The sequence below is a fragment of the Paroedura picta genome, chromosome 2, assembly GCF_049243985.1.
Source record: "Paroedura picta isolate Pp20150507F chromosome 2, Ppicta_v3.0, whole genome shotgun sequence".
NCBI lineage: Eukaryota > Metazoa > Chordata > Lepidosauria > Squamata > Gekkonidae > Paroedura > Paroedura picta.
In genome coordinates, this window is record NC_135370.1 from 130,020,438 (window position 1) to 130,034,365 (window position 13,928).

A 13,928-nucleotide genomic window follows, 5' to 3' on the forward strand; every position below is an offset into this window, starting at 1 on the left:
CAAGAGCCTACCGCTCTAGGTGCTGAATGCCAAATGATGGAAGGGAACTATGTGGACAAGCCTGGCCACCTGACTGTAGTGTGGGTGCAGCTGATGAAACAAAAGAAGTAGCAGGCCAAAGAACTTTAAAAGTGTCAGAAGAACCAGCTTAAAGCGAATGCACATAAAGACTGAGCATATTCCTTGTAGTGGACACCCAGATCACAAACATTACTCATCTAGCAATTTCCCATCTGCCCCAGGTACAACAGCCTGCACCCTACCTCTCTGCACCAGACCTAGCCATGTAACAGTCACCTATAGACTAGACTTCTGCAACGGTCTACACAGGGCTTTCCTTCAAACTGCTCCAGAAACTAAACTGTGGCAGCTAGAGTCCTTATCGGAACCCAGTGGAGGGTGCACATGACACCGGTGCTCTCCCAGCTGCATTGGCTCCAGATTAGAGACTGGATCAGATTCAAGGTTTTGATATTAACTTTCAAAACCCTAGTTCAGGGGTAGTCAAACTGCGGCCCTCCAGATGTCCACGGACTACAATTCCCAGGAGCCCCCTGCCAGCGTTTGCTGGCAGGGGGCTTCTGGGAATTGTAGTCCGTGGACATGTGGAGGGCCGCAGTTTGACTACCCCTGCCCTAGTTAGTCTTTAAATGCCTTACAAGTATAAAGTTAAGCTTGTTTGTTTGACACTTCATTGCCTGTGGCACCATATTATAAAGGTTCAGCAGAAATTATTGCACCGCAAACCCAGCAAGTTATGGCAGATTTGAAGCCATTTTTTTATTTGGAAAATGAACCCATGCTCCTGAGTTACCGGAGGTTCACGCAAGCCGGTTTGTTTCATGAATCAAGATCAGGAAGAGTAATGATTTTCCAGTTCTCTCTCATTTCAATCGTGTACACAATTTCCAATGACTGTGCGTGAGAGCATCTTGCACGTCCACATCTTGTAAAGGCCTTTCCAAGTATTACTCCAATGCTCCTATCTGGGATGAGAGAGAGTGAGAGAGCACACGCTAAGCAAGCCAAAACATTAGAAAAATAAAACGTGAGGCCAGCACCTGGATAAAGGGAAGTTCAGCAGTACATACACCGAAGGTAACCTACGCATTATTCGGCGTGCCCACAAAGAAAAACCAGGTGTGTCGTGTAAACGGATTACAGTGCGTTCCCTGTCCTGCGTGCACAAAGCATCATCGGGTCTTCTTTCTTGACACTACTTTGAATCGTGCTCTTGAGGCTCGACTCGTGCTGCCTTAGCGGCCCCGGGTGGAGTTGCAGCAGGCGGAGCTGAGGCAGCGGCCTTCCCTCCGAGGCGCCGAAGTGCCCGGCAGCGGCATGTGGAGGGGGGCCGCAAGTAGCACTTGGGCTGCCCGCCTGCGGCGCTTCGGGCGGGTCTCCCCCCAGGACGGCGGCAGGAGGGCAGTGGCGACAGTGTCCGTCGCCCCCGTGGCGGGCTTGGCTGATGAGCCGGCGAAGATAGCGGTGCGGGGGCTGGCGCCTTCGCAGCAAGTGACCGTGCGAGCGCTGGTGGCGGACGGCCAGGGCCGGCTCTTTGATGCCTGCGCCCACTATCAGGCGGATACGCAGGGGGAGGTGGATTTGTCCCAAGACGCATCCCAGGGAGGAGACTACGTCGGCGTGGAGCCCATGGGGCTATTGTGGAGCCTCTCCCCCGCTGCCATGGAGAAACCTTACCGGAGGCTGGAGCCCAAGCAGGTGAACGTGCCCATGAAAGTGGACCTCTCCGTGCACCAGGGTTACAGCCCGCCTGCTACCCTGCCTGGCCGCGTACTTGCCAGAGCCAGCATGGAAAGGTGGTTCACTCTTCCCGGAGTGCGGAAGATTAGGCTGAAGGAAGGTGTAGTAAGAGGCAGTTTGTTCCTTCCCCCAGGTGAGTGGGGAAGCCTTTGCATAGTTGTGGCGCTGGTATATCCTCTCACACACATGGCACAAACCTTGCGAGTCGTTTGAGCTATACATACACTCTGAAGAAGAAATGCAAGGGTTTTTTTTTGGGGGGGGGGTTAGGGGGATAGTGTCCCTTAGCTATTTATTTACATCCCACATTCTCCTTATTTGTTTTTATAATTCAAAAGAAATACAAGTACAAAAAAATACATCAATTTTGATATATCATACAAGATATACAATAAGCTTCAAATCATGCAAGACAAAAAGAAAGGTGTCTCAAATATGTCCATCCTGATTTCAATAAAGGCCCAGCATCCAAATCTCAATACATACATTACTATAGCTAATTTTCTCAAATGTAAATATTACTATGCTCTCTTAAGTGTAAGGAAGCTAGTCCTTTATAATATTTGGGAATCATCCAAGCTATAAAAAAGAGGCTGAAATCAAACATTGTCCTCTGCATATACTCATCCTTTTTCACCTGTCCTCACAATTCATGGAACCACTATAATACAGTCAGTTGCAGGAAATACATCACTGGGAAGCATCAAAAATACTTCACATTACTGGCTCACATCAGGGCTAGAGGCAAGTTACCCCCTGACTTGTGATCTATAAAATTATGCAGGATTTTCTCTGTTCAATGAGTATCTCAAAAGTTTGCATTTATCCTTTATAATCCCCCATTACAGATCAAAAGACAGTGTGTATACATGATCATGATATGGAGACTTCCTAAAGTTAGTCACCAGACAGAAGCCAATCAAAACTTTGAAAGTGCCCTATTTGACTGGCGTTGTCATGTTTCTAATTTTGTCTATTATTTATTTATTGTATGTGTAGTTCATTTTTCAGACAGTTTGGCTCCCAAAGCAGCTTACAGCAATTAAAACAAGCACAAATATAATTTTTAGAAATATATTTAAAAGGACTTGGGAAGGGGGTTCTGAGTGAGGTCATCTTCCAGGCATGGTGGAAGGGTGCCTGCTACCTTTTCCCTTGTGGCCTCAGATCAGATAGCTGGGAGAAGGGGGGCTGGCACTGAATCTATTTATGCATAGAAATGGAAGAATCTTCATAGAATAGGGGGAAAAACATAATTGTGCATAATTTTTCTTCCCACATCACTGTCCTTCCACTATTATTCTGCTGTTTTTTTCTTGAACTATAATAATACGATACAATGGACATTTGAAAGTCCCCAGGATTTAAAAAAAATAGGACTTTTATCACAGGCATTGAATTCAAAGATAAATTTACTTGTGCTATGTTGGTTTAAATGTTTTGATTGGTGGATATTATGCAAATAAAATCCAGAGAACTTTCATGAATGTTATCATATTCTGACATAGTTTCCCTGATTCACTGTGCAATCCTAAACAGAGCTTGACCCTTCTAGACCCATTATCTGCAATGGATTTGGAAAGCTGTAACTCTGGTTAAGAGTCCTCATTGTCCTCTTCTCAGCTTAAGAACGGTAGCAATATGGAATAACAGGGGCATCTTGTGACCCTTTATTAAATTTCCATGCTACTTTGTGATAAGACAATAAATGACAAACTCCTCTGAATGTATGTTTTAATTCGGGCAAGAAGTATGATTCCGATCTACACAACCAAGTCAAAAATATCATTTTGCACTTCAATGAAAGGCATTGAAGTGCAGAAAATGACAGGAGGAGCAGGAATGACAGCAGTTTCCCAACAAGGTGGTTACATTCCTTCCATACTGATTACATACAGCTGAAAAGCAGACACTTTGGTTGAACAGGTACAGTGGAAACCAGCAAGGGATAAAATGCAAGGAGACATGTTTAGGTTATCTGAAAAGAGACATCTAAATAACATAACTGGTTTCTACTGGCAACAGAAATGGAATAATTTCTTTTAAACTCTTGCTTTGCAGTTCTTTGAAAGGTTACATATTTTCAATAGCTGATCCAGTGGTACATACCAGCTTCTATATTTTGTATTTCAAAAACTGACAGTTTAAATATTACACTAAGAGAAATACATGATCAGCCGTTGCAGTGTTTTTCCTCTTGTTTTTATGGCCACAAGAAAAACGTGTGCTCACTGGACTTTTATAGATACTGCTATACTATGTTTTCTTCCAGTGTTTTAGCCTAACCAAATTAACCTCTACTTTTTTTTAAGGAAATGGCATATTTCCAGGAGTAATAGATATGTTTGGTGATGAAGGTGGGTTAGTTGAATTCCGATCAAGCCTCTTGGCTACCCATGGCTTTGCTGCTCTTTCCCTACCGTATTTCAATTTTGATGATCTCCCCCAAGTCATAGAGGATTTTCACCTTGAGTATTTTCAAGAGGCAGCTAGGTTTCTGCTACGCCATCCAAAGGTCAGTATGGTGACATTCTTTTCATTTATGTCCTTTATTGATGGTGTTTCTAGATCTGAATCACCAGTGTAGAAAATCATAAGGTTTAATCTGTCTGGGAAATGCATTGTAGCAGTCTAGAAAAAATGTGGTTCTGTATTGTGATGGACCTTAGAGCAGGGAGGGAAAAAAAGGTACACGCAGGAATGGATGGATAGTGCCTGAAACTTTGAAAAATATATACAGTATATAGCTTTAATTAAAATAGTCAAGTTTTTAAATTGTAATGAAATGTTTGTATTCATGACAAATTAAGTTTTAAAACTGAGTTTGGTATTCTTGGCTTTTGTGTTTATGTATGTAAAATGAAATAATTAGTTTTACATAATAGGTGCTGTGCCGGATTGGACCATTGCCCCATCTAATCCAGTATCCTGTTTTACACAATGGTCAGCTAGTTCTCCTGGAGGGCCAACAAACAGGGCACAGAGGCTAAGACTACTGCTTCGTAGTATTGGTATACTGAGACTTACCTCATCTGGTCATGGAAAGTCAGAGGGGTATAGTAATTAAGAGCGGCAGCCTCTCATCTAGAGAACCAGGTTTGATTCCCACTCCTCCACATGCAGCCAGCTACATGACCGTGGGCTAGTTACAGTTCTTTAATAGTTCCATTAGAGCTCTCTCAGCCCCATCTTCCTCATGGGATGTCTGTTGTAAGGCAAGGAAGGGCAGGCAATTTGTAAGCTACTTTGCGACTTCTTCAGGTAGTGAAAATCAAGGTATAAAAACCAAGTCTTCATATTTAGTCATTATGGCTAGTAGCCACTGGTGGGCCTATCCTCCATGAATCTGTCTAATCCCCTTTTAAAGCTGCACTTTACCTGCGTCTTGAGACCCTGTCCTGACTTTATTGGCTATCCACTTCAATGAATGCACCTGAGTTCTTGCAGTGGTACTAATATGTCTGAATGAGGCAGTACTGCAGATGCCTCCTGCCATATTCTCATATTTGCGTTCTTTCTTTTCCTTTCCACTACATAATTTCCAGTCCTGTTGTGTTTGTTTGTTTGTTCCTGAAGGTTAAAGGGCCAGGAGTCGGTGTTGTTGGAACAGGGAAAGGAGCAGAATTGGCATGTTCCATGTTGACCTTCCTACCAGAAGCAGTGGCCGCTGTCAGCATTTCTGGCTGCAGTTCCATCACAACTAGTGCCCTCCATTATGGCAAGCTGACTCTACCCGGACTCTGCTTTAACATGAATAGAATCAGAATTTCCAAGGGTGGCGTGTTTGATATTTATGAGGCCTTGGATGATCCAAAGGACCCAGCTAATTCACACTGCCGCATCCCTATTGAAAAAGCAGAAGGACACTTCCTTTTTGTGGTAGGGGAGGACGACCGCCACTGGAAGAGCTCTTTGTATGCTGAGATAGCCATTGAGTGCCTACGCCAGCATGGGAAGGACAACTTTACCCTCTTGAGTTACCCAGGAGCTGGTCATCACATCAACCCAGCCTTCTCTCCAGTTTGCCCTATAGTTTTAGACCGTGTTCTAAGAGTACCTATTCTGAGTGGTGGAAACAGCAGAGCTCATGCGTACGCTCAAGAACACTCTTGGGGGGAAATCCTGGAGTTTCTGCACTTCCACTTGAGATGAGATTTTCCAAATATCTTAATATCGAGAGGCGAGAAAGATGCCAAACAGCAAATGAATCTCAGGGATTGACTTGGAAGGAAGGACGGGAAGAGCTGAAATATGTCACATGTACATTGTTTGGTTGACTGGCAGTTTGAATGGATAATATTGGACTGTCTACAAGATGAGATTTGTTTACAGAAAAATAATCTAGAATACTTAAATGAAGAATTGCAGATAAGCACAAGTACTGTGTGAGTGTATGCTTCCAAGAACAGATCTTGATTCAAGATTTGGAATAGTGGGCCTTGTTTTTGTTAATATTTATGGAGCTGCACAATTTGGTCAGCTTGTGACAAATTAAAGGTGCATCTCTGCTGCAAACCCTCACCATACAATGGTTAGACAAGTGCATGTCTCTTCAACATTTAGGTTCAACATTAGGCTTCTGTCTTCTTCAGATCACAAATCTGGAAAATTATTCCCCTTGACAGTGTAAACTAATGATTTCCATCAGCAAACAGCCTGTTTTACCTCTTGAAGAAAGAACAGAAAGGTTTGTAAACAGTAGAGATTAAAGTCAAACACAGCTTGTTCTTCCTGCTTTAAATTGAAAGCTCTGATTCTCCATGGATGTAGAGTGGGAGTGTTCTGTTCTTGGCATTTCTTTAGTGAAAGACCTACATACACTGGACATTTCTGCAACAACCAGTTTAAGAACAAAAGTTCCAGTATGGTCTGCAGTGGGATTTTATATCTTCTAAAACTGTTTTAAATCCCACCTTGTTCAGTGAGATAGGATTACAGTCAATCTAGCATATACACAAAAGAGGGATGCCTCTAGATTAGTAAAGACCTTTGAATTGGAAGACATTTTCCTAGTGGGCAAATTATTCTGGATGTTGTACTTAAATAATGAATTATGCTCTTGGAAATGTTATGCCCTTATTACTTCCTGTTGTATTTTGCTGCTTTTCATTGCCAATTTTAAACTAGTAATTTTTTCTTAGCATAACCAGGATTTTCAGTGTCCTCCTGTCCTCCTGTCACCTCAAGCTACTTGTCCAGCCACCTAATCAGATTCCAGCAGTACAATATGTCTTGGTGTCTATACTTTTTCATGGGGGAGGGAAAGGGAAGAAACCTAAGAGGGAAGTCTGAGCTGAACTTAGTAGTTGAAAATATTGCTACCAAAGAGGATAAAGAAATAACAAGGACTTTTAAATTTGTCTCCATTGAAATGATTAAAAGGGTACACAGTAGTGATTTGTGTGGTGTAATGTAGGATACACTTGTACATGCCTGTAGATTAATGAAAACCATGAATAATGTAGTTCTTCTTGACTTTGACATGTATCTGCCCATTATGCTCTGAATAATTTATACAGATAGCTGTTTTCTGGAAGAAAACAAACACATCTGATATGGTTAAGAGTTATAATGTCTGCCATTACCATCATTAGATTTTGACTTTAAAATAATGAAACAGCAGAATGTGAAAATGCAGTTCCAAGGAAACCTCTTTGCAGCCAAGCTAAGCAGTGTTCATACATATTTTAGCATACGGTAGATATTTCCCTCTTCTTTCTGCTGCATCACATTATCTTAATTAATCCGTGACTCTAAATCCTTCTTGTATGAATTGTATTTTGCACATATGACTCTCTTCAGACCCAGCTTAAGAGAAAACAGATTTTAAAAATAGGGCCCATTTTTAATCCTGTCAGGTTGCTAAGTGGTACTTTATAAATAAACTAACTTCACAATATGGAGCTGAAATTCTGGCTACTAGTAATACATTTCATCCATTAACATAAAATGTCTGTTAACAATACATGCAGGTTCTAGTACTCAAAGTGGCACACAAGTTTAAAATCACAATAAATGCAATTTAACAAATCAAAACAAGCTTAGCAGATAATTAAACAGCAGCCATCAGATAAAATACTAAAGCTTGCGAATTAGCAGCTGCATGTTTTGCCACATTAGAAACATGGGATATAACACAAATATTTTGTTCAATATACAAGGTCCTATTTAGGCTGTTATACTAAATCGTTAGCACTTAGTAGCATGGAGCCTATTAATACCTGCGAGGGAAAGTGCATAAGATCCAAGAACCTCCATCCAGCCTTGCTGTGCCTTCTTATCACCAGATGCCCAGTCAGCCTCTCCCCTTCTTTCCCATATTTATTGTGATATAAGTGCAAGTTATAAGGGTCTCATGCCCTATCTCGCCTTAAAAATATTTTGTAAAAAAGAACAGTTTTCTTCAGGTTTTGACTGCAGTGTGGTGTCTTCTCATATCTCATATAGTCTATAATATTAATTCCAGTAATTTATGTGATAGTGTTGATTGTTAATTGAGTGATGATGTGCACACAACCAGAAAGGAATGTAGTATCTCCGGAAAAATGATGTGATGATGTGCACACAACCAGAAAGGAATGTAGTATCTCCGGAAAAACAAATGCCTTTTCCTAAAAGCAGGTTGGGTAAAAATAAATTATTTAAAATAAAAAATTGGCTTTTTCAAGATATACTATAGCACAAAGATGAAATAGGAGTTATCAGTTTATTATTTATATTATTTGAGACAATATATTAATGTAATGTTTAAGAGGTTTTTGTAAATGATTTTCAGTCATTCCGTCACTCTTACGGGATTAATTTTGTGCTATCCCAGAGGCTTTTGTAAAGAAGATTTAGGAGAGGGTTCCCCAGTATGGCACATGTGGCTGCAGCATTACCCACAGGCTCTTCCCTGATGTCCACCATGCCATTTAGGAAAGTAAGTGGGGCCATTGTGAGGGCAGGGTTAGTGACTGGTTGCCTTCATAAACTCAAGGAGGATTTTCCCAACTATTCAATGGATTTTCCCTACCATCGATTGGATTAGAGAAGATATAGGATCCTTCCAACAAGACCCATGGATCAATTGTGAGACTTTGGTCTTCAGATCAGTTTTCTGGCTGGGAGTGGTGGTGGTAGGGGTGAAGAAGGAACATGGAACAGCAGCCATGCTCCAATCAGCTACCCAAGCACAGCATGGCAAAGCCAAGTGCTTCTCAGAGCCAGGGGAAGGAAATGAGGCTTTATCTTTGGTAAATCAAACAATCATTTCCCCCCCTCTTTTTTGGGTCAAATAACAGCTGCCTTATGGCAACCAGTTTGGTGTAGTGGTTAGGAGTGCAGACTTCTAATCTGGCATGCCGAGTTCGATTTTGCACTCCCCCACATGCAACCAGCTGGGTGACCTTGGGCTCGCCACGGCACTGATAAAACTGTTCTGACCAAGCAGTGATATCAGCGCTCTCTCAGCCTCACCCACCCCACAGGGTGTCTGTTGTGAGGAGAGGAATGGGAAGGCGACTGTAAGCCGCTTTGAGGGTAGGGAAAAGCGGCATATAAGAACCAACTCTTCTTCTTCTTCTTCAACCCCATGGGATTTTCAAGGCAAAAGACATTCAAAGGTGGTTTATCATGGTTTTCTTTGGTGACCTCCCTTTCAAATACTGAGCAAGGCTGACCCTGCTCAGCTTTCAAGATCTAAAAGATCGGGCTATTTGGGGCTATCCAGCTCAGTTGATTTTCTTAGATAGCTGTAAAATCATCCTGAATTTTTCAAAATAAATCACTCTATGAAAATGTGCAGTGTGTGCCTAATTAATTTAAAAACATCTGAGTCCTGAATATGTATTAAGGTTGTAACAATCAGCAAGAACCAAATTTTATATAGCAAGCCATGATTTAAATCCAGTCTTCCCAACAAGTGATTTAAATTAAATCCACCCTAACTACTGTATTCTTTTGCTGACTACTGAAAGCTTACTGTGAAGGCTACTTGGTCCTCACTGGATCAGTCATCGGTGTGATCATGTGAAAGGCAGATGTCCTGTCCTATGTCCACAAGGAATGTGATGCATGGGGACATCCAATTCCCAGACAAAGGAATTTAAAAAAATTATACCTCACACCCTTAAAAACTGGATATAATGATGATGATGCCAAAAAATGAGTTCCTCAATGATATAAAGGGCTGACTTTAAGGGCAATGAGTTGTTGTAAGTGATCCAGTTGCAAAAGAATCACTTGAATCACAGACAGCCTTTAATATTACTGAATGGAGCAACATATTTTCTAGTATCACATCCACTATATTTAATATGGTTGTGAAACTTCCCTACTTTCTGCTTTTTAAATCCTGGAATAGTCACATGTATTAACAGCATTATTAGCAGGGGGAAGGCGGCAAAATTGCTACAATAAACCACAATACTGTAGCAATTTTTGCACACTTACCTGACAGCAGGTCCCTTAATTTTATTTTATTCACTTTATTTATAGTCCACCATGCTCAAAAGAATCAAGGCTGAGTACACAATGTAAATCAATGCAATAATGGGATGACATTAAGCAATGTAATACGATTAGGCTTAAAGCAGTCTGAAACAAAGTCTAAAGTATTAAATACATTAAGTAATGCAGAAAATGGGTTTATATGTATATATTAAATATAAAATAAAGCTGCAAGAGTAGGGCAATCCATACAGTAAACAGATAATACGTAATATACACAGTTAGTTGGACTTTCTTCTAAATATAAATGCACATGGTCACCTGCACATTTACAAATATATACCAGAAAGAACTAACGGGTTTATTTAATTTGGATTCTTCATATAATATAGTTTGCAATTTTGGATGACACACTGCAGCTGGGCAGTTGAGAGATCTCACCTTGCCTAAGACTAGTAAGTGAGTTTACAGTGAAGGTGAGTTTGAACTTTAGACTTCCTAACCCATAGCTTTGCCACCTAACTACTATAGTAGCCTATGTCTGCCGGAAAGCCAAAGGATACATTAGATAGATGGTCTAAAGTAGTCCTAGAATCTGACTTGGAATGTGGTTTGCTAGGTTTCACATAGTAAAGACTTCACTTACCAAAAATGGCCCCAAGGAGAATACGTGATTCAGTTGAGAACCCCCCTGGCAGCCACTGAACAAGTTACTGTTGTTCTGGGTAGATTTACACCCATTGATTTAGAAGGGTGTAACTCTGCTTAACAGCACACTGTATGTAACTGATACCATTTTTATGATTGAAAAGCTAAGGAGTCTCATAAAGTGACAATATTTTAGGCTGAACAATTAATATGACAGGTGGCAGCATAGTTGCAGGAAAATAATTCTGTGGCTGGGTAGGATCTAATTCTTCACATGATTCATGGCCATGATAACACTTGTTTCCTGACTCATTACATAATTATGTTAAAATGGAAGCAAACATCACCATAATTGCCTAGATGGTATTGAGAACATACCACGGAACACATTTTTATGTTCCAGCCTTACAAGGGATCAGATGTTGACTGTATTAATACTGGACTTGAATTTAGGGAATATAGCATCTTTTGTTTGCTTTTAAGGCCTGCTATACTATGAAAAGATTGTATACAAATCGAGTGGGTATTATTAAAAAATGTTTAAGATTTGTATATACATATTTTGGCTGCTTTTTAAACGAAGAGAACAGCCTTGGATGCTTCCTGTGCAGAGGACAAGTCTCCCCCATCTTATATTGGTGTATTTGGTTTTTCCTACCTAAATGCAGAACTTTACATTTGTCCCTATTGAACTTCGTTTTATTCAGTTTAGCCCGCATCTCGAGCCTATCAAGATCATCCTGTATTCTGCTGCTGTCTTCAGTTGTGTTTGCTATCCCTCCCAGTTTAGTATCTGCACATTTAATAAATATCCCCTCTAATCCCTCATCCAAATCATTTATAAATATGTTGAACAAAACAGGCCCCGGGACAGATCCTTGGGGTACTCCACTTGTCACTCTTTTCCAAGAAGATGCTGAACCATTAACAAGTACCCTCTGGGTACGATTTGCCAACCAGTTATTGATCCACTTGACAGAATTAGGATCCATACCACATTTTACCAACTTGTGAACAAGAATATCATGTGGAACCTTATCAAAAGCTTTACTGAAATCCAGATAAACTATGTCCACGGCATTCCCCTGATCCAGCAAGGTAGTCACTTTCTTGGAAAAAAAGATAAGGTTGGTCTGACATGACTTGTTCTTGCAAAACCCATGCTGAGTCTTAGAAACCACAGCTCTCAGTTCCAGCTGCTCAAGGACCGAGTGTTTGATTATTTGTTCCAAAATTTTGCCAGCTACAGATGTCAAACTGACGGGTCGATAATTATCTGGGTCCTCCTTTTTCCCTTTCTTGAAGATGAGGACAACATTTGCCCGCCTCCAATCATCTGGCACCTCACCTGTTCTCCAAGAAGTATCAAAAATAATGGACAGAGGTTCAGAGATGACATCTGCAAGTTCTTTAAGTACCCTTGGATGTAGTTCATCTGGCCCAGAAGACTTTGTTCCATTTAAAGAAACTAGGTGTTTGTGGACTGCTCCAACAGTGATCCTAGGCCACCATTCCTGTCCCCCGTATTGTGTTACGTTTTTGCCACATTGATCACTATTTCCTTCAGAAGAAAAGACTGAGGAGAAATAGGAGTTAAGCAGTTCAGCCCTCTCTTCATCTGTTATAATTTCACTTTCCTGTCCTCGCAGTGGTCCTATGGTGTCTTTTTTCTTGCTTGAAATATAACTAAAGCCTTTTTTGTTATATTTAGCATTTCTTGGTAGTCTAAGCTCATATTGAGCTTTAGCTTTTCTAACACTCCCCCTACAATTATTGGTTATTTGTTTATACTCATCCTTGGTAATAAGGCCTTCCTTCCATTTCCTAAATGACTCTTTTTTTATTCCTCAACTGCTTATGGAGCCAACTTGGCTTTCTTAGGCTCCTTCCACCTTTTCTTCTCAAGGGAATTGTTTGTGATTGGGCCTTCAGTATTTCACTTTTAAGAAACTCCCAGCCCTCCTGGACTCCCATCTCTTTAAGTCTTTCTGACCACAGGACTCTGCGTAACATACCTTTAAGTCTGTGAAAATCACCTTTTCTGAAGTCCAATCTATACGTATGACTACATAAAGGTTTTCTCTTTCCCACAACTTCATTCTCCTCAAACTCTACCCCCCCCAAATCTCTAGAATTTTCTAACGTGGATTAGCAATCCTATTTCCATCCCACTCAATAGCCAACCTATTGCTGGATTTCTGTTTGACACGCTATCCTTCATTTGTACAAAATTAAGCAATGGCTTAGAAACATGATTGCAATGATTTGAAGAATTTTGGATAGAAACTGTATTAGGGTTATGAGATGTCCTCTTTTTAGAAGACTTCCCTTTTTATGGTATCTGTCCTCTTTTGGGATCTTTTTAATGATGAAGATATCCTCTTTTTCAGAAGAAATTGAGGAAGAGTTGGTTCTTATATGCCACTTTTCTCTACCTGACGGAGTCTCAAAGCGGCTTACTGTCACCTTCCCTTTCCTCTCCCCACAACAGACATCTTGTGAGTTAAATGAGGCGGAGAGAGCCCTGATATTACTACTCCGTCAGAACAGCTTTATCAGTGCTGTGGTGAGCCCATGGTCACTCAGCTGGTTGCAGGTGGGGCAGTGTGGAATCAAACCCCGTTTGCTGGATTAGAAGTCCACACTCCTAACCACTACACCAAGCTGGCACTCATTTAGGTTAGGAATATTCCTAGATTCAAGTGGTCTGAAGCAGCAGAACAAAGTTAAACTATATGAGAACATTTCAGCCATCCTGGACATTCAATGAGTGACTTCAAAGTAGCTGTTTTATTACAAAGGAGCTTCCAGAACAGACTGGAAAGGGAAATTACCGAGTTGCAAATTATTACAATATTCAAAACAATGGAACCCCTAGAATTTAACAGATATATATTTTTTATTTCACTGCATATGCTAATATCAGTCAGTCCTTACATCTGCATTCCTAAAATAAGAGCCACACATCCAGTTTATTTTTTCTTATTTGAAATAATAAATTAGAATAGTAGATGTAGTCCAATTGGGAATGGTAGACTGGAATGTATGTCTCTGATCTGGAGATATGGGAAATAACTCTACACAGGCAA

General features: G+C 40.8%; 1 protein-coding gene across 1 annotated transcript; it reads left to right on the forward strand.

Annotated features, from left to right (window-relative positions):
• The first annotated feature begins 1,182 nt into the window (after positions 1-1,182).
• On the forward strand, positions 1,183-13,276 carry LOC143830329 (acyl-coenzyme A thioesterase 1-like). Its single transcript, XM_077322716.1, has 3 exons — positions 1,183-1,894; positions 4,074-4,276; positions 5,338-13,276. The coding sequence occupies exons 1-3, from the start codon at positions 1,339-1,341 to the stop codon at positions 5,911-5,913; spliced, it is 1,335 nt and encodes a 444-aa protein (XP_077178831.1). The 5' UTR covers positions 1,183-1,338; the 3' UTR covers positions 5,914-13,276.
• The last annotated feature ends 652 nt before the right edge of the window (positions 13,277-13,928 follow it).